At 37.8% G+C, this 25361-nt stretch overlaps 3 protein-coding genes across 5 annotated transcripts in view; all 3 read left to right on the top strand.

Annotated features, from left to right (window-relative positions):
* The window catches only part of SEC24A (SEC24 homolog A, COPII coat complex component), a 66881-nt gene extending 57458 nt beyond the window's left edge, over positions 1 to 9423 (top strand). For both annotated transcript variants that reach the window (XM_044780496.2, XM_014828418.3), the window contains 5 exons: positions 2135 to 2272; positions 4144 to 4248; positions 4577 to 4669; positions 6038 to 6141; positions 6423 to 9423. In XM_044780496.2, the coding sequence (XP_044636431.1) occupies positions 2135 to 2272; positions 4144 to 4248; positions 4577 to 4669; positions 6038 to 6141; positions 6423 to 6537 (555 nt within the window). In that variant the 3' untranslated portion in view covers positions 6538 to 9423. The remainder of the gene's footprint in view (positions 1 to 2134; positions 2273 to 4143; positions 4249 to 4576; positions 4670 to 6037; positions 6142 to 6422) is intronic.
* Positions 9424 to 12649: 3226 nt separating this feature from the next.
* CAMLG (calcium modulating ligand) lies at positions 12650 to 21110 on the top strand. Of its 2 annotated transcripts, XM_014828457.3 has the most exons (4): positions 12650 to 13255; positions 14942 to 15402; positions 17068 to 17133; positions 20487 to 21110. In XM_014828457.3, exons 1-4 carry the CDS (start codon positions 13084 to 13086, stop codon positions 20676 to 20678), a joined length of 891 nt encoding a protein of 296 aa, XP_014683943.1. In that variant the 5' UTR covers positions 12650 to 13083; the 3' UTR covers positions 20679 to 21110. The 2 variants fall into 2 exon arrangements, with proteins under 2 accessions (XP_014683943.1, XP_014683944.1); XM_014828458.3 differs by lacking the exon at positions 17068 to 17133 and having other exon boundaries at positions 12662 to 13255.
* Positions 21111 to 25137: 4027 nt separating this feature from the next.
* DDX46 (DEAD-box helicase 46) overlaps positions 25138 to 25361 on the top strand; it is a 60194-nt gene continuing 59970 nt past the window's right edge. The window contains exon 1 of the mRNA XM_014828421.3: positions 25138 to 25345. Within this exon, the coding sequence (XP_014683907.1) occupies positions 25329 to 25345 (17 nt within the window). The 5' untranslated portion in view covers positions 25138 to 25328. The remainder of the gene's footprint in view (positions 25346 to 25361) is intronic.

Raw genomic sequence — 25361 nt, 5'->3', positions numbered from 1 at the left:
GTCTGGTGTATGTCGTCTCTTCCAGGTGAGAAGGGCAACCCACTACACCCTGTTACGAATGGCTTTTGAATCTACTTCTAGTTTCTTTAACTCAAATTATGTATTTCCACTGATGAATATAATATAAATACACAGAGATTACATAAATATTTAAATTTTAACACTTAAAAATCTGAGATGTTCCCTCTTCAAGTCTTTCCTTAAATGCTATCCTTTCACTGAGGTCTGCCTTCCTGATCTCCTCATTTAATATGCAACACTCTCATCCCACCCCACCCTGACATCCTTTCTCTCTCTTCCCTTCTTTATTTCTTTCCATAGCACTTAACACTGACACACTGCATATTTTGCTTATTTATTATTTACTTCTTCCTTACTGGGATTTTTGTCCATGAGGACAAGGTGGTGGTGTGTTTTTTTTTAAGATTGGCCCTGAGCTAACATCTGTTGCCAATCTTCCCCCTTTATTTTTCTCCCCAATGCCCCAGGACATGGTTGTATATCCTAGTTGTACGTCTTTCTAGTTCTTCTGTGTGGGACGCTGCCTCAGCATGGCTTGACGAGCGGTGCTAGGTTCGCACTCAGGATCTGAACTGGTGAACCCCTGGCCACCAAAGTGGAGCGTGCGAACTTAACCATTATGCCACTGGGCCAGCACACCCCTGACCTTTTCTTTTTCGTGAGGAAGATTCACCCCGAGCTAAAATCTGTGCCAGTCTTCCTCTGTTGCTGCCACATCATGGCCGACGAGTGTTGTAGGTATGTGCCTGGGATCTGAACCTGCAAACCGAGGCTGCCGTAGCAGAGTGCACTGAACTTAACCACTATGCTACAAGGCCAGCCCCAAGGACAACGATTTTTATCTCTTTTGTTACACTCTGTCCCAGCACCCAGAACAGTTCTTAGCACATAGTAGGTACTCAGTAAATATGTTTAGAATGAATAAATGGAACTTCCCTTCTTCCTTTCTGCATAGTACTTTTTTTCTTTCTTAGTAACTATCCACATACCACTTTAAAAAATCTTGAGCCTTTTCTAATCTTCCCTTATTTATAGTCAATGCACTTCTTTGTTTTTTTTTAAAGGTGTTTTTGTTTTTTGGTTTTGTTTTTTCCTTCTCTCCAAAGACCCCCCGGTACATAGTTGTATATTCTGGTTGTAGGTCCTTCTGGTTGTTCAGTGCACTTGTTTTAAGGCATAATTTCATTGCTGTTATCTCTCTGCCTCTTTCTACCCGTTACCATCAATAGGAAAGCTTAAAGCCTTACCTCAGAACTTCAGGGGCCAGCCCTGTGGCCGAGTGGTTAAGTTCGCGCACTCCACTTCGGTGGCCCAGGGTTTCGCTGGTTCAGATCCTAGGTGCAGACATCGCAGCGCTCATCAGGCCATGCTGAGGTGGCATCCCACATGCCACAACTAGAAGGACCCACAACTAAAATATACAACTGTGTACTGGGGAGGGTTTGGGGAGAAAAAGTAGAAAGAAAAAAAAAAGATTGGCAACAGTTGTTAGCTCAGGTGCCAATCTTTAAAAGAAACCAAAACTTCATTATTCTCCATGAAGCCAACATACCAGTTAAAACTCACAATTACTTATTAACTCTAGTCTACTAAGTAGCTTCCCTCATTTGTATTATTTTTCCTGGTTGATTTGTAAACTTTGTTACATTGTTTAATTTCTCTAACTGTAGGAGAAACAAGGATAGTAAACCACCATTAATTATCACCCAGCATTTATAGAACACTTAGATCTTTGGTCCTTCATATGTGTCTTTATTTTGTCATGTGCTGTATAACTTTATCCCTCTCGTAGTGGTGTCTAGATTTTTACATCACTATCACTATGTGGTAGATAGAGTGTTTAGATCTATTTCACTGATTAGGAAACAGACACTAGAGAGATCAAATGACTTTGCCATGGTCAGGTAATTAATTTCTCAAAACTTAGGTGGGGATATAGCCACAATTTAATAGCTGTGTGTGACTTCTTAAAAGATATTTTTCAAAGAATAATTAACAATAAATTTGCTAATTCTGTATGAAGATATTCTTTTAACAACTGATATTTGCAAAGTTTTATATATATTTGTTAAATACCTCTTTTTTTGGATTTGGGGGTGGTTTTTTGTTACAGAAGTCATTCCAGACTGGGACGAATGCACGTCTAGATGAACGCATCTTTGCTATGTGTCAAGTAAAAAATCAGCCCTTGGTTTACCTTATGCTCACAACTCATCCCAGTCTGTATAGAGTTGACAATCTCTCAGATGAGGTAAGATTGATTCATTTTTTAGTGGCTTTTACTTGAAGGTTTATAAGCCTAATTATATTGAATCCATTGTGGAAATGAGGAGGGGTTTCTTTTTTAAAGCTTTTAATTTTATTCCTTTGCTATGTCTGTGTGAAAAAAATTTGGTTTTGGGAAGATTCTGAAAATAGTGCGTAAAACAAATTTACTTAAGTTGCCTAAGACAGATCTCCAGAGCAGATCTAAGTAAATGAATAGATTGTGAAATTGACCAGAGCAACCTATGATTTATTTATTTAAACAAATTGATCTGAAAGGAGTATCCTGAGAATGAAATTACATCTGAACACCCCAGGTCAATGTTTAGTGCAACAGTGTTCTTGAATTAAAGAAAAAATATTTATCTAAATTATAACATTATTTGTCCTTGATAGGAAATTTACCTAAATTAAAGTCACAGCATGAAAATGTTAAATCATAGCCTTTCTTTATGAAATTGTAATCAAGTTAGGCTATGTATGTTGGAAGTAATATTTTGCTTAAAAACCTTTCAAAGTTTAAAGAATTTAAGATACGTTGCGCACATATATATATATATATATATATATATATATGAGAAATTGCCTGTTAAATTTCAGGTAACTTTTTAGCAAATGATAACTGTCAATAACATTATTTGTCTTACAAAAATAACTCAGGATCAATCCTGTGTCTGACAAGTTCAAGTAACTGGACCTATCCATTTCTCACATTAAAAAATGGCAAATTAACATAAAGATATAAATGGAATATTGTATGTCTATAATATGGAAACCACCAAAAAGAAAAACAAACCTCTCATAAATGTATATCCAAAGACAAGCACTATTAGCCTGTCAGTGTATTTATCAGGACTCTTTTGGTTGCAGGTAACCTTAGGAAGGAAAGGGTACTGATGGCATTCAAAAACAAAGCTTAGGAAAGAGTAGGGTAGAGCTTGACTCAGATCTATAGCTCAGATTCGAAGACTTTCTTTGCTTTGCTTCATTCTTTCAGATCAGCCTTCTCTACAAGACTAGAAAACTCTGCCACTGATAGCTTCCCTTCTTTACCACCAGAGAAAGACAAGGCTCTCTTTCCTTATTTCACATTAGAAAACCTCCAGGAGAAATTTCTGATTGGCTAAATTTGGGTTATAGTCTCTCTCCTGCTCCCGGCGTGCCCTAAGGCCAGAGGTCTTAAGGTGCTGAGGTTAATAGTCCCTCACGGAGCTAAAGCCTCATCACTGGAGAGAGAATACCTATTAGTAGGTCAGTACTTTATTTACTTCCTCCCTTAGATAAGGTTTAATTGAGTATGGAATGTAAGCACTTAAATTTATTTTTGATAAAAAATGAATAATTACAAATATTTAAGGGATATGTGTGTGTTTTCAGGTAACAGTAGTATAGTCACTTATAAATGAGAAACTTCCATTTCTGGCCTTAATAAATTTTAAATTAGAGAGAACTATTAAAATCTCAATTGCATTAGGCTTTTATTCCTCCTTCAGGATGTGCACATGACCTAAGCCATGCAATCAGCCATTATTATTAACTAAATTCCAGACTTTATTTGGATCTCACTAATGTCATTTATCTGTTCAGAATACATGGGTATTGATTGTATTTACTGTATTAGTTTTTAAAATAATAGTTAAGATTAGAAGTTAATTTGGCTTTATTCGGATTCAGAGTGGCTTTGTTTAGATAAGTGATAAATAGTTCTTCATCTTCTTCATATTTAAATATACTAATTGTGATTTAGCTAAGTAAAGCCCAAAGTCTCAGAGGTAACATTCATTAAAAATTTTTTGTGTAATTGTGATTCCATGTTATCTGTATCTACAAGCTTTAATCTGTTGCTGAATTCCTCAGGGAGCACTCAACATCAATGACCGAACCATACCTCAGCCGCCTCTTCTTCAGCTGTCAGTGGAGAAGTTGAGCAGGGATGGAGCTTTCCTCATGGACGCAGGCTCTGTGAGTAGTCTGACTGATCTGGATCCTTCTCTCTGCCTATATTACTGTACCTTCATTCCCTTTAATCTCTCTCTTCCTGAACAGATCATATGCTGTTTAATCTGTGTCTTTTTGTATTAGCCACCTTCTCCCTCCATAGCCTCCTTCCATGCCAGGTACAAAATGTCTTATCATGGTAAATAGTAGTTACTGTTAGTTCACTTGAAGGCTGTACAATCTCACTAGACCTACTCATCATTTTGGTCTTTTAAAACATACTCAGTGGTAAAGGTGAGTCAACAGCTCACTGTTACACTATATCTTAAAATAATTTTCTCTCTGTCCCCAGGTACTGATGCTTTGGGTTGGAAAAAATTGTGGACAGAATTTTCTCAGCCAAGTTCTAGGAGTTCAAAACTATGCGTTAATTCCACAGACTATGGTAAGACTGTCTTATTGTAATGATTGTAGTAGATTTAAAGAGTGTTTCAAATGTGGCCAAAACACAAATATCCCGTTTTGAAAGCACAGCATAATACTAAAAGCTTTTCCAAAAAAGAAAATGTTCCCACAGATTATGTTTCTCTTCCAATTGAAAATACTCATTTTTTGTTTTAAAGGTGTTCTTCAGGTTATTTTGCATCACTGACTTATCTGTTCTTATGTGTCTGACAGTATACTATTTTAGGGAGAAAGTAATGAATTTAATGGCAAAAAAATAGTTTGCTACAATTGGCATTAGTGTTATGGCTTTTTTGTTTTTGGGTTTTGTGTTTTTGACAAGTGATTTCATTGTTCTTTAGTAGGGTCCTTTTAACTGCTGCTTTGGAGAAAAAACTAAGCTAATTGCTACACGAGCAAATGACTTGTAATCAGTGTCAGTTGGATTAATACTGATTATTGAAGAAAGTAATGGACTCTATCACTAGCTCTGTGACCTCTGACAAGTTACTAACAGCCTCATTTGTAAAACAAGAATGCTGTTGCTTATGGAGGACTAATTGAAATAATCCATAAGAAAGCATTTGTTAACCTTTATAGCATTTGAATAGTTTTGAATTTTGAAGTTATAATTAATTATAACATGGTCTTATTTAGTGTCAATTGTTTAGTCCCTACTCTCAGTTTGTTGCCAACTTTGGAATATGTGTTTTATGTTAGCATTTTTTCATATTATGGGTTTAACTCCATTCATAGATGTCATTAGGAGATTCATGTATTTAAAAGACATATAGGTCAGGATTATAACTAAGAAAAGCACTAGCTTTCAGGCTTTGAGTAAAACTACTGGTCTGGATGACTAGGCATTTTAAGTAACGAGATAAGAAATTGTCATATTTGTAACAACTGCCTGAATGATTCAATCAATTCTAGATGTCATAATAAAATGAAGAGGTAGGATGTTCTTCTAGATCAGGGCTCAGGGCTGGGCAAACTATGCCCAAGGGGGCCTGCCAGCTGTTTTTGTAAATAAAGTTTTATTGGAACATAGCCATGTCCATTCACTTGTGTATTGTCTATGGCTACTTTAGTGAAACAAAGGCAGAGTTGACGAGTTGCAACAGAGGCCAAATGACCTGCAAACCTAAAGTATTCACTGTCTGCCCCTTTAAGAAGTTTGCCTACCTCTCACTAGAAAATTGTGGCATGTAGATTCTTAGGCCCCTCCACACACCTCCTAAATCAATATCTGCAGGTCAGCAAGATCCCCACGTGATTCATGTAGATGACAAAGTTTGGGAAGCACTGTAGATGATACATTAGATATACGATTAAAGTAAGTTAGATATTATTGGTTTTTGTTTAATAGACAGACCTTCCGGAACTTGATACACCAGAATCTGCCAGAACAATAGCTTTTATCTCTTGGCTTAGAGATCAGAGACCATTTTTCCCAATACTTTATGTAATAAGGTAAGTTGAATTTTTCATTTGCTAATTGTGAAACAATTTGTTTGGCCTTGCAGGGACCTGTTTTGAGTCATAGATATATGTGACCTATTGCTTAAGCACACCCTTTAGAAGAATATAGGAAAAAAAAGAAAGAAAAAGAATTTTCAATAAATAGTACTAAATTATGCTTTATATCTAGTTGTTAGTAAAAAATGTGTCAACAGCCTCATGACAAATCCACTGTTTATTTTACTATTACATTTTATCTAATGTACATAAATATTTTGTCTTTTATTCCTAAGGGATGAGAGTCCAATGAAAGCAAACTTCCTTCAAAATATGGTAGAAGACAGAACAGAATCTGCATTATCATACTATGAATTCCTCTTGCATATACAACAGCAAGTGAATAAATGAACACATGAAGAGACTTGACTTAGTTATTTCTAAGGAAAGTCACATTAGTGCAAAACACCTGAGAATGTGTAATACCCTCCTTTTCTATTAGGTTTGTGGACTAATGTGATGATTATATGTTCTCACTGTGATTTCAACAAACTATAGCAAATAAAGGACCACAGCAGAGAATCAAACGTGCAACTCTGAAATACTGTATTTTTCAAATCAAAGTATATATATATATATATATGATCGGATACCTTTTTTCCTTCGCTGCCAATTATGTTTGAGTTGTTATGGATTGAAATAAGATGAGACAATATTGCAAAGGCAAAGTACATTTTGTAAAATAAAGACTTCTGTGTTCCAAATGTATATTTCTTATTTTTTTTCCTGAATTTTTGGCTGCTACATTTAAAACCTCACAAGACTAAGTGTTGCAGGGAAGTTACAAATCCAAGATCATTGATAATGATCGTTTTAAAATCAAAAAATTTCAGAAGTAAATAGTATGTAGAAAAACTAAAATCCATTCCCCACACCTGTTTTTTTCCTCTCTTTTAAGGAAGAAAAGAAAAAGGATCATCATATTACTAAAACTAGAATAAACTAACTCTAGGTTGAGAAGACTATGAAATAATACAGTCAAGCTTTAAAATCTGTCAGTATTCTCTATACTTGAAGAACAAAGTCACTTTGGTTTGAAGTGAAAACTATAAGTAGTTTTCAATTTGATTGCAGAAGACTTGGACACACTAACTTACTCTGCAGTGAAAAGAATCTGAACCATCTTCATAAATACGTTGGGACTGGCAAAGATAATAGGGAGATGAGACACTTTAGTTTTCTTGATCCTTTAAGTGGGTTTTGTTTGGTACATTTCTGCTCTGTGATGTATAATAAAAGTGTTATATTGGTGAAATGAGGATGAATGAAAGAAATTAAAGGTTTCTTAAATACTGTCTCAAATGCATCAGTAACATTTTCCTAAGGAGTTTAGTAATTAAATTGGAAGCCGCTCATAAAATATTTATTCATGGATATTAAAACTTATTAAAGCATGAATGCTGCTGTTTGATTTGGTGAATGTTAAGATTACACAAATCCAATATGTTGAAGTTATGAAAGAAACTTGATTTCTGAACATGCTCAAGAGACTGGTTTTTTTGATTCAGCCAGAGAAATATTAAAGTCAAAACCATTAAGTGAATTTTGTTTACAAATAGGTAAATTATAAATCTGTATATTTAAAGTGCTGTGATAGAATGTCTGTAAAAGAGTTTGGCCCAGTTTTCACAGATTCATCTTGTCTTGTATGAACTTCTTAAAGTAAAAGATGCTCATGTGTAATACTTGATGAAAGATTTTTGTTTCTTTGTTTTAATGGGTTAGAAAAATGTGTTTACAATCTTGGTCTAATATGATCACCAATGAAATAGTAACTTTCAGGTTTACATCAATATGAGCTAACTTTAACTGAGTTGCTTTGGGATAGGGAAGAAGCAGGTCCCACTAGAGTATACACTACTGCTTGCCAGCCAGATCAGAATAATTGTGTTTTACAAAAATATCATCTCCCTTAAGCAGTGTTAAGGTTTATTTTCAGTATGCAAGTGGTACATAGAACTGGAAATTTTATTGAAAGCTGCTTCATTTATTAGGAAGCAATTTTCAAATTGTAGCAAATTAAAATAAATGCATATTTTCCCCTCTTTTAAAGAAACTGAGTCATTATTATGCACTGATGTTTCTTAAAATAACTAAAATTCTCTTCTTAATGTGAATTTTAAATGTGGATATTTGTAGGTCCTTTCTTAATAGTAGTAACGTATCTTCCAGAGGGAAAAGTTTGTGCTTCTAGGGACAATAATCTTCCTTGTGCCTCACTTCATCCCTAAGTGGGTATGACTCTTGTTATTACCACATGCTTTGTTAGTATATTTCACAAATTTACTTAAAAAATTATTTTAGATATTGTGTAACGTGCAATCCAGAATAATTTTATAATAACCAGGTCATAAAAAACATAACTTTAGTTAGGATTAGGATTCACAATATTTGTTCTCCAGATAATGAGGGAATGAATGAACTTTTTGGAGATGGTGATATTAAGCAATTATTTTTTGCAATATAATGTGTTTTTTAGTTTGATTTGTTTTTGTTTTTGTTTTTTGCAGTAGGGTACTACCTGCTATATCATCTTGTATTTCTTTTTAATGTAAAGCAACTAATATTTACACTATGCCATATTTTTTTTATCGTAGTTGTAAATTATGAAAGATCCTTGAATTTTCTACAGATCTACAACTACTAAAGTAACAGACAAGGGCAATCTTGGTATTTAAATCTGAGCATGGCAGTTCTACCATAAAAATACTCTATTTTTCTAATTTCTAGGATTTTTAAAATAACATTTCTGTAAGTCTGACATTAATATTCACTCAAGCTGTACCATTTATTTTAGTTTGCATATATTTCATTGTTTTAATTTAATGTATTGAGTCTAATAGACTGTTTTACAATAATTAAAATAAAAGATTTATTTCTTATCAAAGATGCATAACAGCTATTATCTAGGGGACCACCAAATGTGATTTCAAGATTTTGTTAACTTTACAAATAAAATCCTTATATAGAAATTTTAATTTTGTAAAGTAGTGTATAATACTGTAACATTAAATTCTTGTTCTCAAATTCAAATATGTATTGCTCTTCAATGTGGTGTGTTAAATCTTGCTTCTCTGAAATGTTAGAGACAAGATTTGTCTTCCTTTTTACAGTTTGTAATTTTCACTGTTTTATTCCTGTAAAAAAAAAAAGTCATTTGTAACCCATGCAAATAATTGTTTGAACTGTGCTAACTTATCAATTTGGCTATTCAATAAAGTTAATTGAAAGAGCTTATATATAGTACTAGTTATTTAAAGTGATAGGAATAACTTGCCCATCACTGAGTGGTGCTATGTTGTACATCCAAGTTAAGGAAACTGTTGTCTGAGAGGTCATAAACTGAATCCTTCACGCTGGGTTTGAAATTCTAGATTGAAAGTTTTCTCTTTCTTTTTTAATTCTCAATATGTTTAAGATACACTCCATTATCTTCTGGACCCTTTTGTTATAGATAAGATGCCTAGTGTCAGTCTAATTGTTCACTTGAAGATAATCTGTTAGCATTTAAGATTTTTATCCTTAATATTCTATAGTTTTACTACTCTGAGTTTATTGTTTATCCTGCTTGTTTTCCAGAGCACACTTTAATCTGAAGATCCTTGTCCATCTTCAATTCTGGAAAATTTTCAGCTATTTTTAAAAAATTTTATTTGACATATGAAGCTACTTTCTGTTAAAATATTTGCCTTTCTGTCATTTCATCTATTCTTTTTTTTACCCTCAGAATTCCTCTTGTGACTGTGTCCACATTGGAGTTTAATCTCATCTATTGAATTTTATATTTGCATAACTACATTTTTTATTTTCAAGATTTTTTTATATCCATCTATTTTTGATTCATTTCTGCCTGTTTTTTAATAATGTATTAAAACTTCTATAAAATTCTTTCTGCAGTGAATTCCAATTCCAATTTTTAATTTGGCTGGCAGAATTTAAATTTTGTATTTCTACATGTTTGCTAGAATTTGGGTTTGTAGGCTCATTTGAGTGGAAGGGTTTTTATTTTCGTTTTAGCTCATCTCTCTCTGTCAAGCTTTCCCTCACCCTCTCCCTAAGAATGGGTTTTTTAATTGCATTTCCCGGCCCCTTCACCAAAACTAGGGCTGCTAGTGGTGATTTAGGGCTCCTGTCCTGCAGTGATTTGGGGATATCACCATTCCAGTCAACAACAGTGGAAAGTCTAGTGGTTGCCCTCTCTGCTGCCTCCCTATTTATAAAGCTGCAGTCCAAGGCTATGTGGGTCAAAAGCAAATGACATTTGAAGATTTTTGGAGGGAGGGCTGACCTCAGGCAGTCAGTTTGGCCTGTCTCCCCATGGTTCATGTGGAGCACTTTCAGGGCTCCTTACCCCATAGAATGTGCCACCATTGCCTGCTTTTGGACTTGCAGCCCAGCAAGCACCTGACCACTCCACAAGGCTTTGTGTTCCTCATATTTGATCTGCTGAGATGTTTCTCTTGTTTTTGAGTCCAGCTATTTCTTTTTTTCCCTTTATATCTTTAACTGTTATTGTTCTTGCTGTGTGGAATAGAGAGGGGTCCAAGCATGAATTTACTGCCTAAATTTAACCCCAGAAACTGAATTCTAGTTTTATCAGTTATGACTCAATCTGTTCAGCTTTGTATCTATTTATCAATAAAGTATTAATATTACCCTATGTACACAATGCAAGATCAAATAAAAATTATACATAAAACTCATTGAAAATGCCAAGTTTTAACACTTCCTCTAAAAGAAAAATATCTGCAACTATTCAGGTAAGATTAATCAGTGCTATCAGTGGTAGGCTTGGGGCAAAGTGGTAAATTAAAAAAAAAGAGAAAAGGGACAGCCTCCCTCTCTAGTGAGAAAGACAAATTAATACAAGTTGTAAGTAAGCATATCATTTATGAAAGAATCACATGTACCACTGAGAAGTACCAGGAAGTTTAATAAACTACACATACCTCACAAGGAAATGGTTCTTCAGAAATAAGCATGTAATATGAAGACTGGGACACTTTTAATTTGCACCCAACTGAATGAGTCATCATACATCAACACAACACTATCTGAAGAACGAAAATTTTCATTTGGCTTCTACAGGCTCTCTCAAATGACAAAAATCTTTTGTTTATCCCGGAATTGTATTTGGTCTTGACTCACCAGGACTGTACCTCATCAAATTCTGCACATTTGTTACTACTTATTTCAGTGGTAGAATTTTTTTAAAGCACAGTCTGGGGCTCAGAGAAATAGAACTGTACAGATATGCAGAGGAACCTCTTCTAATACTGTAAAATCATTCACGAGGGGGGCCACCCAGGGCATAGTGGTTAAATTCAGCGTGCTCTGCTTTGGCAGCCGGGTTTGAGATTCGCATTCCGTGTGCAAACATAACACCACTCCTTGGCCACTCTGTGACCGTGTCCCACACGTAAAGTGGAGGAAGACCAGCACAGATGTTAGCTCAGGGCTAATCTTCCTCAGCAAAAAAAAATTAACTAAGGCATGTCCCTAGGATTTAGCTTTTATCCAATCAAGTGAGAAAGTTCATTGTTTATACGTGATCTCCTTATGTTGTTGAATCCCAAAGATAAGTTGTTTGTTTGGGTTTTTTTTTTTTTTTAACATTTTTCTCAAACTCCTTTTCTGTCTGGGACGGGGTCAGGTGACTAACAGTTAATTACAATATTTTATTACTTTGTCTAAGTGGGGTTTCACCCGCTTCCTGAGTTTGGGTGTGACTGTGCAGCAGGCTTCATTACAGGGGGCCCACTAAGCTGCTTCCACCCTCTGCAGCCTCAGGTTCAGGCCATAGTGCCCTTGCCCTCTCGGCAAGGCTTGACAGAAGATTCGATTCCTTCACAGTTACTCATTCACTTAATCATTTCTGAGCGCCACGGCTGTATTAGACTCGTGGGTCCCAGGCACTTAACTTACTGCGCTCCTTCCGCCTGTGTTGGTATAAGGACGACTATAATCCAGGCTGGATTCAGTATTATATACTATCATTACACTTTTATTCTGATTTTAAAAGTAATTAAAACATATTCTTGGGCCCCTAAGACCATCGCGGGCCCTCCATACTGCCTAAGGGATAAGCGGGCCCCGCTGGGCGCTCACACTCTTCTGGGAGTTGCCGCCGTGAACAAAACACAGTGCTTGTCTTCATGGAGGTGATATTCTAGCGAGCGAGAAACAGACAATACACAAAATAAGAAAATTTAGTTTGTAGTCACTTATACATGTTTAAGAGAAAAATAAAGCAGATCTGGAGAACAGGGAGTGTTGAGGGGGTGGCAATGTAAACAGAACGGACGAGGAAGGCTTCCCGGGGCAGGTCTTGAACAAAGACGTGAAGAAAGGCTGGAACAACTAGGCGCGAACCGGGAGAACAGCAGTTTAAGAAGCGGAATCAGCACCGAGCACAAACCCCAAACGCAACGCTCCTAAGGCGTCGCTCCCAGAGTTACGTATCGCCGCGGCCTATAAGCGAGGCCGCAGAAGGTCACTGGAAGCAAGCGCCTGCTGCCGCATCCTCCATTTTGCTTCCTGGTAGTAGTCTCTGACGCTTACCCCTAGTTTTTTCCTGTTCGTGAGGTTGGGTGACGCTTTCCTTCACCTCCGAGTGAACAGCAGGGGAGCCTGGCGGCTGGGAAGAGGAGCAAGAGCCAGCCAAGGCGGGAGAGCCTGGGGCAGCCAGCTCTGCCCTCATCCAAGATGGCGGCGCATGTCTCGCGAGGGATTCGGTCGGGAGGCGCGCGTGCTTAGCCGTCAGCCTCCGGCCTGGCGCTCGAGGGGTGAGGCTACGCTGGGGGCGGACGCGCTCTCTGCGGCCCGGCCTCAAGTCATCAGCGCCGCCGCCGCCCCCGCCAGGACTCTCGTCACCGCTCCGTGATTGCGGAGGGGAAGATGGAGCCGATGAACGTCGCTACTGACAGCGGGGACCGGCCCGGGGCCCCGGCGGGCTCAGGCCTGTCGGCTTCCCAGCGTCGGGCCGAGCTGCGGCGGAGAAAGCTGCTCATGAACTCGGAACAGCGCATCAACCGGATCATGGGCTTTCACAGGCCCGGGAGCGGCGCGGGTGAGGACCTCGGTTTCCCCTCAGGCTCCCGCCCACCCCTTCGAGTCTTGAGGATCATTCTTCCTTTCCCTCCTCCACCCGCTGGACCCTTTTGACCAGGCCCTGCTCTCTGACCTCCGCGCTCTCCCTGCTCCTTAGGTGATGTCCCAGGTTCTCACTTCTTAACCCCGGACATTTCTAGTCGCTCTGCTGTTTTTTTCCGGAGGCTTTGCCCTGAGGTTGTCCCCACCTCCACCGCGGGCTGCGAAGCCCTCGCTCCTGAGTCCCTCAGCCGTGGTGCCCTCTGCCCAGGTACCATGAGACAGCCCCTTCTTTCTTCCTCGCCCCCTCGCCTCTCTTGTGGGGCGTACATTTTATCCCCATGCAGACTGCTCTGTCTGTTGTGCCCCGCAGGAAGATTGCTTTCCTTTCTTTGCTCTCCCTTCCATTGCCTCCCCTAGCGTCTGCCGCCTTCTGCCTTTTGCTGTAACTCTGTCGGCCCACGTAAGCTTGTCTTTCCTGAACTGTCCCCTAGTCCTTCCTACGTGGATCAGGGACTCTTGTGGTCATATCCTTCTGTTTGTGTTCAGTGCCCTCAACACTGGTCATCTACAGCCCTTCTAAAACAGGTCAAAAAATTCGGAGCGACCATTCTTTTATTAGACCCAACAAGTGGGACGTGCCCAGCCGAGGTCTGCTCTCCTAGTGTGCTGAGATCGAGGTGATTGATGTCAGGAGCTGCGTTTAACCCTAAAGAGCTTTCTTCATTTCTCCCCCAGTGACGTGTACAATGAGTTTCTTAAATTTTTTTTTCATGTGAATATTGATTGAACACTTAGTATGTGCTGGTGTTCTCTAAGTTTCCATTGAGTCTTGCCTTTAGTAATTGGCCGTTAGTCACTGGTTGAAGCTCCTTAGACCTTATGATTTCTGCCCTGTCGGGCTTTACATATATAGCTCTGAACTTTTAAACAGTTCACAGGTTTTCGGCTGGAAACTATGGAGAGGTAAGAGCACTATTTCAGATTCTCCTAGAATAATAGATAGAAGACGCATTTCTTCCTTTAATGATTAATAGCAGGATATTTATTCTTTCCCAAAGCATGCATTATCTTTCTCAAGGTACATTCTGTATTTTGTTCTCTTGCTTTGAAACTTTTATATGTCAGTTAAGGTTTTTGTTTTGTTTTAAACCAGAACAGCATCCTAAAACTGCTTAAGTACCTACTGACGGCTCCCTGACGACCGTAGAAGGATTACGTAAACATAGTTGAAGGATATGCCACACCCTATGCTGACACACTCAGCATTCAGAAATCTAATATGTAAATACAGATTTTAAAAAGCATTGATAATTCTATATTTTTAACCAAATAAGCTAGAACAGCCAATGCAGTCATACTTCTGGGCTATATTATCCATGAAAACTTGTGTTTATAGCCTTCTCCATCCTTGACTATCTTTCCCAATTTGTGTACTATTCTTATCTTCTGCCCAGAAAGCTTGGATTCTGTCTTCTGCAGGAATACTCTTTTTGGGTGATATATTTTGAGGGTGTAGAGGAACTAGTTTATTTTTTCCTGCAGAATCAGCATTAATTTAGATTCAGACTGCAGAGTTCTAGCTGCAGCAGCATATTTTTTAATATTAATATGAAAGGTATTTGCCAGTATGTAATACATAAGGCTTCTAAATTTCTTTTCTCAGAAGAAGAAAGTCAAACAAAATCAAAGCAGCAGGACAGTGATAAACTGAACTCCCTCACCATTCCTTCAGTTTCAAAGCGAGTAGTGCTGGGTGATTCGGTCAGTACAGGAACAACTGACCAGGCGAGCGGTGTGGCCGAGGTAAAGGGGACTCAGCTGGGAGACAAATTGGACTCTTTCATTAAACCACCTGAGTGCAGCAGTGACGTGAGCCTTGAGCTCCGGCAGCGGAACAGAGGGGACCTGACAGCGGACACTGTTCAGAGGGGTTCTCGCCATGGCCTAGAACAGTATCTCTCCAGATTTGAAGAAGCAATGAAGCTCAGGAAACAGCTGATTAGTGAAAAACCCAATCAAGAGGATGGAAATACAACAGAAGAATTTGACTCTTTTCGAATATTTAGATTGGTGGGATGTGCTCTTCTTGCCTTTGGAGTCAGAGCTTTTGTTTGCAAATACTTGGTAAGAAACATAATGGAAAATGCAAATTTGTTATAATAATGAGTGCTTTTAATCCACAGAATTCATTGCCAATATTAACTTTATATTTACCAGATTCACGTGGCTATTTGGAGATGTATTATAAACTGCTATTCACCTTAGTGATAGAATGAGGTGTTCTGATTAAATACAGACCCTAATAATATTGCTAAACTTTTTCTACATGCTAGGTACTATTCTAAGTGCTTTATATATTAATTCATTTAATCCTTATTGTTATGAACTAGGTATCGTTTGAATCTGTGTTTTGTAGATGAGGGAGTGAAGACTCAGAGAGGTTAAATCATTCGCCCAAGGTCACACAGCTGCTGAGTGGCAGCTAGGGTGAAACCCAGGCAGTTTCATTCCAAAACCAAAGGGAATCTTTGATACTGACATATAGTAGATGTTAATTAACACTTTTTAAATAATTTGAAATGTTAAAATGCAGTTCCTGTGGTCCTGAACGTGATGTAGTTTTTCTATGGTTCAGAAGGCATTTTAGCTTTTATAATGTTGTAGTGTTATGGCAGTCCATTTTCTTTGTACTTTCAGGTACAAAGGCTTCCATTTGACTTTCAGCCAAAGGCTGTTCATTGAAAGTTGGGATTTACTGATCTTTATGTTTTACAGTGTGTGGAGGAATGCAGAAAAGCATAGCTCATAGTTCAGTGTCTTGCTCTTTGAGATATTTCCATTCAGTAGACATTTTAAGAATACCTACCAAGTACTAGGCGCATAAGTAAATTTTACAGATAAGCTATTATTAAGCAAAAATTTTTTTAAATCTATTTATATGCAAATCTTTTCTTAAAGAGCATCTGTTTAACAGACTTGATTTTTTGTGTGTGATGATAAATTGTCAGCTTTCAGCATTTAGTGTGACATGTAGCTGCTTTTTTTCCTTATCTAAAGGGCTCTGTGCTTTCCTGCTTTTAAAGTTATGTCCTATTTTTGTGTCTCATTTTTGTGTGAGGTTTTTTGGCTTTCTGGTTTTCTTTGCTATCAGATTTTCAACTATTATTTCTCATTGCTCTCACTGTACTTCCCCTCTAGTAATGTTTGCTCCTTCACTCCATTATATTTTTAATTTTAGAAATGATTATGTAAATTAAGTATTATTTTGATCTTATTTTATTTTATTGTGTGAAAATCAAGATAACCGAGTCATTTTATCTGTAGTAAGAGTAGCTCATCATTTGAGGGCCGGAGATGTAGCTATATGAGTTACTGCCTTGCCCCAAAGACTGAGGAACGTATGGCATCTCAAGTACTGGGCACTTTACTTGTGCTTTCAAATTGTCAGTTAGTTACCTCTAGATGAGAGAGATGTTACTGCATGACATATGCATCTATCACCATTGACTACTTTAAATCATTTAAAAGATAAGTTTTTATGAGAGAAGACATTGTTGGGGACATTAAAAGAATGTGACAGCTTGAGAAACATGTTTTATGATAAGGAAATCAAATTTCTTTATTTTCTTCACCCTTCTGCAGAAACAAGACTACTTTCAGCTGCTACAATTAAATATTTTATTACAGTTTTTTTGTTTGGAATTTGATAACTGTTGTTAGTTTAATTTATTGTGTTTTTTTGTGAATGATTATATTGGAAATATATAATTTTATCTTCTATCTTCACAGTCCATATTTGCTCCATTTCTTACTTTACAACTTGCATACATGGGACTATACAAATATTTTCCCAAGGTAAATTAAATTTTTTTTCTAAATTATGGTGATGTATTTAGATTAATGACTAGATAATTTTAAGAACTTCTCAAAAGTTAGTCGTATTTATGGTCTGAATTAGTGCTACCAAAGTGTAATTGGACCACCAGCGCTGATCTTCAAACTATTTGTTTCCTTTTGTAATGAGTTAAGTTCAGAAAGTGAGTAATTAGAAACTTTTGTGGCAGTTTGACATTGCCATAACATTTTTATTGTGTTTTACAAAAATGTTAGTCCACCATGGATTAGGAGCAAGAAACCTCATGAAATCGTCTGACAGTGTTTGAATAGTACTTGTCTAAGAAAGTGTTCAATTTAATTACTGAGTAAATTTAGTAATACATTTTATCTATAATAAAGGAAATTAATTTTAAAATGGGTTCAGTTATCTTACTTTGGTCTTTACTGGACACTTAGTAACAATACACTTTATCTTTAATGTTGAGGGCCAGATATTTGCAAGAAATATTTGGCTCAGATTGCAAAACAGAATCATGGGGCGTGTCCATCTTTGCCTGGTCTGCTTGCCTACAGATGTATACATACTTTTATGGGACTTGGCTTGGCTGGTGTAGAAGATAACCTTGTGTGATTGAGCTTTGTGTGAGATTTTTGCTAAAAAATGGCTGCTTGGCTATTTGCTTAGTCATTTGTAATGTACTGATAGACCTCGTGTGTTTTTAATGGATTTGAAACATTTATATTTTTGAGGAGTCAGATAGGTCAAATACACAAAGTAAAAGAGTAAAGAAAGAAATGTAATTTTATTAATACATTTTTTTATGATTAGATGTGTATTTATTGACCTACCCCAAAAATGTAATTTTAATTAAAGCATTTGTTTAGAAATTTATCCGTGAAACAGTGATTATAGTTTTGTAGTAGCGAAAGTTTGGAAACCAGTAATAAGTTTCTAGTTATATGTCCAGTAATAAGTGACTAGTTAAAAAAAATTATGGCATATCCATTCAGAAGGGGGAAGCTCTCGCTATACTGTTAATGGTAAGCTTGCCAATAAATGTTAAGAGAAAAAAACAAAATACAGAATAGAATCTATAGTATACTTTTTTTTTTTTGTAAAAAGGAGGAAAATAATATATATTTGATTTTGCTTGTATATGTATAAAGAAACTTGGGAAGAATATTCCATGAAACTATTAACATTGCTTATTTGTGATAGAAGTATATATGGGTTACTAGGTAAATGGGGGAGAGAAAAGGGATGGAGAATACTGTATACTTTTCTCTCAACAAAACATTTTGTTATAACAGTTTTTAAATACAGAAAAGTTGAAAGAATTGTGCAGTGAACACACATTTATACTTACCACCTAGATCCTATAATTAACATTTCATTGTATTTATCATCTCTCTATCCACTTTTCTGTCCATTTTCAATACATCTTTTTTTCTTGACGTATTTCAAAGTATGTTGTAGATGTACACATTAGTATACTTTACACATTTCACTTACATATTAACTACAATTCAGTGTTTGTTTATGGTTCTTACTCTTTTCTTTAAGGTAAAATTTTCATACAGTGAAATGCTCAGGTCTTTAGTATACCATTTAATGAGTTTTGACAACCTGGGAAACCTAAATCCTTTCAAGGTTGAGAACACTGCTGTCAGGAAGTTCCATCATGCCTTTTTCCAGGCATCCCCAGCCCCTACACCCTGAAGGTCTAATTTTCTTTTTCCCACCATAGATTAGTTTTGCCTGTTTTAATAGTTCATATAAATGGGATTGTTTCTGTACGTACTTTTTTGTACAAGGCTTCTTTCATTCTGCATAATATTTTTGAGATTCATCCACGTTGTTGAGAGTATCAGCGGTTCATTCCCTTTTTCTTTTTGGCTGAATAATATTCCATCGTGTGAATATATCCATTTCTTTAATCTTCTGTTGATGGACATCTTGGTTGTTTCCAGTCTTTGGTTGTTACGACTAAAGCAGCTAAGAACTTTATTTTTTTTTTAATTTTTCCTTTGTCTTTCCAAAGCCCCCTGGTACATAGTTGTATATTTTTAGTTGTGGGTCCTTCTAGTTGTGGCATAGTGGGATGCTGCCTCAGCATGCATTGATGTGCAGTGCCATGTCCATGCCCGGGATCCGAACCAGCAAAACCCTGGGCCACTGAAGCGGAGCGCGAGAACTTAACCACTCAGCCACAGGCCGGCCCCAGAACTTTCTTTCTTTTTTTTCTTTTTGAGGAAGATTAGCCCTGAGCTAACTACTGCCAATCATCCTCTTTTTGCTGAGGAAGACTGGCCCTGAGCTAACATCAATGCCCATCTTCTTCTTTATACATGGGATGCCTACCACACACAGCATGGCTTTTGCCAAGTGGTGCCATGTCCGCACCCGGGATCCGAACTGGTGAACCCTGGGCCGCCGAAGCGGAACGTACGAACTTAACCCCTGTGCCACTGGGCCAGCCCCAGAACTTTCCTGTATGAATCTTTTTGTGGCCATAGGGTTTGATGTCTCTTGGGTAACTATAGTTTTTTATATTTAAAAAATTTTTGAACCATGTGACTGGATTTGGTGATACCAAATCAGTAAATTAAATGAAAATTTAGCCTTGAATCTCTTAAAAAGTGACATTAGAAAATTGTATTAGAAAATAAATGTTCTCTCTCCCCTCCAAAATACTCTGAGCTGTTCAGTGATATTCTATTGCATGTGTAATCAACTGTGAATTCTTTTGCACTGTAATTAGGGCTCTGCAGAATGTTCCCTTTATTCTTTTGCAAATTACTCCCTGTCCTTGAGTACACCTTGCACTCTTCTGACTTTTGTTGTTGTGAGACTTACCTTACAAAAAGATTTCTCCTCTCACTTCTGCTCATCTAAATCTTGCTTATTCTTGAAGGCTTATTTTTAATTCCACTTCCTCCTGAAATACTTCCCTGTGCTTTATTTATACATAAAACCCTGGAGGAATGTCTATCTCCTTTGAGCCACTATGGCACACATTATCCATGTCATTCATTTAGCTGTTATTTATATCCTGTCTGGTAATGTTTATCCAGTTTTTGTCTTAGGCTGTTGTATATGTCTTAAATCATTATTTATGACTTGCTTCCAAGATAGGACTTTTTTTTTAACATTTGATAGCAAGAGCAGTCTTTTCCCTACTGTCTAGCAGGTTCCTGCTTTATATGTTATATGCTCAGTAAACGTTTGTTGATATATTATTGATTGATGTTTTGAAACTTCATTAATAGTTTTGAAATCAGTTAGGCAAAAATAGCACTGATAATGTTTCTGTAGAGCTTAAGAAGTCTTCTGAAAGCTGTAAGATTTATTTAAATCTTTCTCTATACAGAGTGAAAAGAAGATAAAGACAACGGTGCTAACAGCTGCGCTTCTGTTATCTGGAATTCCTGCTGAAGTGATAAATCGATCAATGGATACCTATAGCAAAATGGGCGAAGTTTTCACAGATCTCTGTGTCTACTTTTTCACTTTTATCTTTTGTCATGAACTGCTTGATTACTGGGGCTCTGAAGTACCCTGAAGCCTGCAGAACTCAGAAGGAGAAGCTTTAAAAAATCGAATTTCTCTTCTACGTTGCAATGTCTTTAATTTAAAGAGGCAAATCAGTTTACACCTTTATGTAATTCTTTTACTTTATAGGGGTTGTAAAGGCACTTGATTAGGATTGGAATGGCAGGTTCCCTGATTTAAAAGGGTTGAGTTTGTATTAATACTGATGTGATGAATAGAGTACCAATGTCCTTAATTGATTTTTCTTGTTTAATTAGAATCCCTAGTCTACACCTTTCCCTAACTTCTCTGATTTGTGATTCTTCTTTTGGGGGCTGAGCTAGTGCTTTTAGGCTACCAGATGAACATGGTCTCAGCCAGTCCAAAGACTGTATCTTGTATTTCTGTTGTTCTGTCCTAAGAAATGGAGCCATCTTTAAAAATAAAATGAAAGAAACTGAAATTGTCTAATGTTACGTCTACACATTTTAACTTAAGAGAACTGAATAAGGTAGCCAATTTTATCTTATCTTGTTGAGTCAATATCTTAATTTTTATTCCAGTGCATATATTTAATGGAAGAAATTATTAAGATTCATACATGTGAAATTAGAAGGTATTTATGAAATCTTTATTTTACTTTAATTTTTATTTATGAGAATTTTTTATTACCAAACTCAGAATTGGAAATTTTCACTTTTTTTTTTTTGAGGGAGATTAGCCCTGAGCTAACATCTGCTGCCAATCCTCCTCTTTTTGCTGAGGAAGACTAGCCCTGAGCTAACATCCATGCTCATCTTCCTCTACTTTAGATGTGGGACGCCTGCCACAGCATGGCTTGACAAGTGGCACCATGTGCGTACCCGGGATCTGAACCAGGAAACCCCGGGCCACCGAAGCGGAATGTGTGCACTTAACTGCTGTGCCACTGGCCAGCCCCCAAATTTTCACTTTTGAGTTTTCAATTTTCAGAAGTGTGTTTTTTGGGCAAACTAGAATAGAATGATTAGATATAAAAATGGGATTTGAAGAATAAATTGAAGTATACAACCCAATAGCATAAATATCTTTTTAACTAACTTGGTGACACTGTCGTATTTGGAAGATTTGTCGTCTTAAAAAAGTATAAAACATAATGTTATATTGTTTGGAATTACATTTCCTACAGATTTTTGTATGGTTTATTTGGTTAATCTTTGTGATATTAAAAACATATACTTTTTTTTTTAATTACTCACAAAGTCTTGATTTTTGTCATTTTATTTTGAACCAGAATAATGGAGAATAAGTATAATAATTTAAGTCTGTTCTGCTGACTTAGGTTAAGATTATCAGCACAAATTTTTCATGATTCCATGACAAATCTAGTATCTAGTTGATTGGAAAGCATCCTTAGATTTGTCACTTTCTCCCCATTCCCTGCCAATACGCTAGTGGTCTTCACTTGCATGTTTACTTCTTTCATTTCTTAACAAAAAGGCCCCGTTTAGCCAGTTGACACATGCCAAGTTTTAGTAATTGTAGGTCATTATCAAATTTATTTCAAAGAGAAGAGCTGTACGGTATCTGTGTCTATTGATGCCCTTATTTCTCTGCAGCTAATTGGCATCTTCCTGATCATTTGCTCAAGTGTGTTTAATAATATCAAATGGAAATGGAAGTTTCTTAGTGTTTGGAATAAGTAAAAAGAATATTTTATTTAGAAATTTCACTGACTTGAAATGTATATGGGTTAAAACTAGATTCACAAGGATGGTTGTTTAGAGGTGACGTCTTCAGTCAGTAGCTTTTCAGTCTGATCACTTGTGTAAATGGACATGTGCATCACAGTTGGTACTAAAAACAGCAAGAAGGTTATGAGATACTCGGAACTGGGTTAATTAATCCAAATCAAAATCTGCTTTGGAAGCCATGGCAGATTGCTAAAAGTGGTATATTGGAGATACTGTGCACTATAATTACTCTTTCACCTATGCTAATAGATAAAGCAGCTTCTTCCAGGACATAGAAGGGCTGTGAATTTGTGGGCGTAAAAAGCCAGTCAGAATTGTCATGTGAATGTATTCTCTAAGAGGAGTTAGAAATGAAGTATCTCAGAAAGAGCTCTGGCCTGAGTATCAGATGCCTGGGTTCTGGTTCCAGTTTAGATTCCAAAAAGTTACTGATCCAGGATTAAATTTGTTTCCCAACTCTCAGTTTTCTTGCTTAAAATCAAGAAATTTGAGTATGTGATTTTAAAAATCTGTTCCAGCTGTAACATTAACTTCTGCATGGCCTTATCCAGGTCCATGCCTTCAAATACCATATATTATTCTACATTCTATAAAGTGCTTATGAGCCTTATGTCTCCAACTTCTATTGCTCCCTTGAACTCCAGATGCATATCCAGTAGTCCCTCCTTATCTGAGGGGGATGCATTCCAAAACCCCCAGTGGATGTCTGACACTGCTGATAGTACTGAATCCTATAGATACTATGTTTTTTCCTATACTACATACATATTTGAGGTATGACAGCAAAACTAGTGCGAATTTCTTTATAGTTTCACAGATAGAAGATTCATCCTTACCGTAGATCTTAGCAACCTCAGCATGCAATTTTTTTTCTTTCCTTAGAAAGTTGAGAACTTTCACCTTTTCACTTAAAGGCAGCACTTTATGGCTTCTCTTTGTCATGTCGGAATTGTCAGCATCACTACTCTTGAGCTTTGGGGCCATTGTTAAGTAAAATAAGGGTTATTTGAACACAAGCACTGCAATACCTTGACAGTCGATCTGATAACCCAGACAGTCACCAGGGGACATTGAAACCTAGGACCATGAAACCGCAGGTAAAGGGGGACTACTGTATTCCCTTATGTAGCCATTATTTCCTTTTGGATATCTAGAAGGCATCTCAAACATCACATCGCTGAAACAGAAGGATTGATTTCTCTACTGCCAAATCTGCTGCTCCCATGCCTTTCTCATCTCTGTAAATTCGCCAGAATCCATAGTACCTTTCTTGAAAATCTCGGAGTCATCATTATTCTCCCTTTTCCCTCACAGTTCACACCCAATTTATCAATTACTGTTTGGAGAGCTACCTCCAAAAACATCCAGAATCTGACCACTTCTCAGTGTCTCCACTGTTTACGCTAGTGGTTTCCTATTTCTTTTAGACTGAAACCCATACTCCTTACCTTCAACCAACATACAAGCAATTTACAGTGGCTCTGATACCTAACCCTCATTGGTGTCCGTTCTGTCACATATTTGCTCAGGGCCTCCTTACCCTTGGCATAGACTGCATGCTCTCACAGGTGGGCAGTAAGCCACTGAGGAAGAGCAGAAGCTTGTCTTGGTGTCTTAACTTGATTTCATTTTTTAGGAAAACGAAATTTGAGGTGAAATTTACATACAATAAAATGCACCAATTTAACGTGCACAGTTCAATGAATTTTGACAAACATACTCACCCAACGACCACCACAATCAAGATATAGAACTTTTCTATCATCCTGATATTTAAGAAAGTAAAATAGTACAGAGGCATGTGAAGTAAATAAGAGAGGCTCTACCCAACTCCATTACAGCTTTCTGCTGTAACAACATTTGTGTGTTCCACTAGGCGAGCCATCAAGCTTGACTCTACTTGAGAGTCACCTGGGAAGCTTGAAAACTCCCAATGCGCAAGTTACACTCCAGAACAATTAAACTAATATCAGGATGGAACACAAGCATTTGCATTTTTCTTTTTTTGTTTTTGCTGAGGAAGATTTGCCCTGGGCAAATTTTGTATGTGGGTCTCCACTGCAGTGTGGCAGCTGAAGAGTGATGTAGGTCAGTGCCCAGAACCGAAGCAGAGCACGTCCAATTTAACCACTATGCCACCAGGCTGGCCCCTGCTTGTTTTTGTTTTTGTTTTTATTAAAGCTTCCAAGTGCAGGTAATGTTGAGAACCATTATAATCTTGCAAATGTGTTTTTAGCTCTTGGTTCTCTTCTCCACCAAGTTAACTCCTACTCAGTCTTCAAATCTCACCTCAAGTGTCACTTCCTCAGGGAATTCTTTTTCTGAATCCCTCTCCTATGGTGGAATCTTTCTTGTTGCATTACGTCTGCTCGTGTTGTTGGTAATGTCTATATCCCCCACTAGATTGTAAGCTCCCCAGGATCCAGCACGTGCCCGACACGTAACAATAAATATAAATGAATGGGAGTGAATGGAGACGTTTGTAGCATCTCTTAGCGCAGGTTCAGGCGGACGTCAGCGCACGTCCAGGATAGTTCGTGGATGCACATGGCGCCCGGGTGACCCTTGCAGCAAACACCCTCTCAGGGCCCGCAAAGCAGACGCGCCGCACTCCACCGCACCAACGCGCGGGGGCTGCTGCGGCCGGCCTGACAGGCACAACCTGGCCAAGGCCGCGTGTTTCGGCGCGGCCGGCGCTGTGCGGCCTCCAGCCGAGAGACGGCGCTGTGGAGATAGTGCAGCTTCCGGCCCGCCGCTTCCTTCCTTCTTCCGCCGGCGCCAGCACGTCCTGTTTTCGTTGGCCGCGCTCGGATGGCGGCTGCTGCTGGAGCTGCTGCCGCCTCGTAGCGCTGCCTCTCGCACGGCGAGCCGAGGGTAGCGCGGCGCCTTCCTTTGTCCGGGTCTCCTGCGCGTGGTCCCGAAGGGCGCCCTTCCCCACGGCCGGCAGAATGGGCCGGGAGTCACGGTGAGGCGGCGCGCCG

This window comes from Equus asinus, chromosome 9 (assembly GCF_041296235.1).
Source record: "Equus asinus isolate D_3611 breed Donkey chromosome 9, EquAss-T2T_v2, whole genome shotgun sequence".
Lineage (NCBI taxonomy): Eukaryota > Metazoa > Chordata > Mammalia > Perissodactyla > Equidae > Equus > Equus asinus.
This window is presented reverse-complemented; position numbering and strand designations above follow the sequence as displayed.

Excerpts from the sequence above, each read along its gene's own strand:
- CAMLG (XM_014828457.3), top strand. The coding sequence starts at position 13,084 with ATGGAGCCGATGAACGTCGCTACTGACAGCGGGGACCGGCCCGGGGCC. Across the intron at positions 13,256-14,941 it reads CAGGCCCGGGAGCGGCGCGG|AAGAAGAAAGTCAAACAAAA; the intron begins GTGAGGACCTCG and ends TTCTTTTCTCAG. Across the intron at positions 17,134-20,486 it reads TATACAAATATTTTCCCAAG|AGTGAAAAGAAGATAAAGAC; the intron begins GTAAATTAAATT and ends TTCTCTATACAG.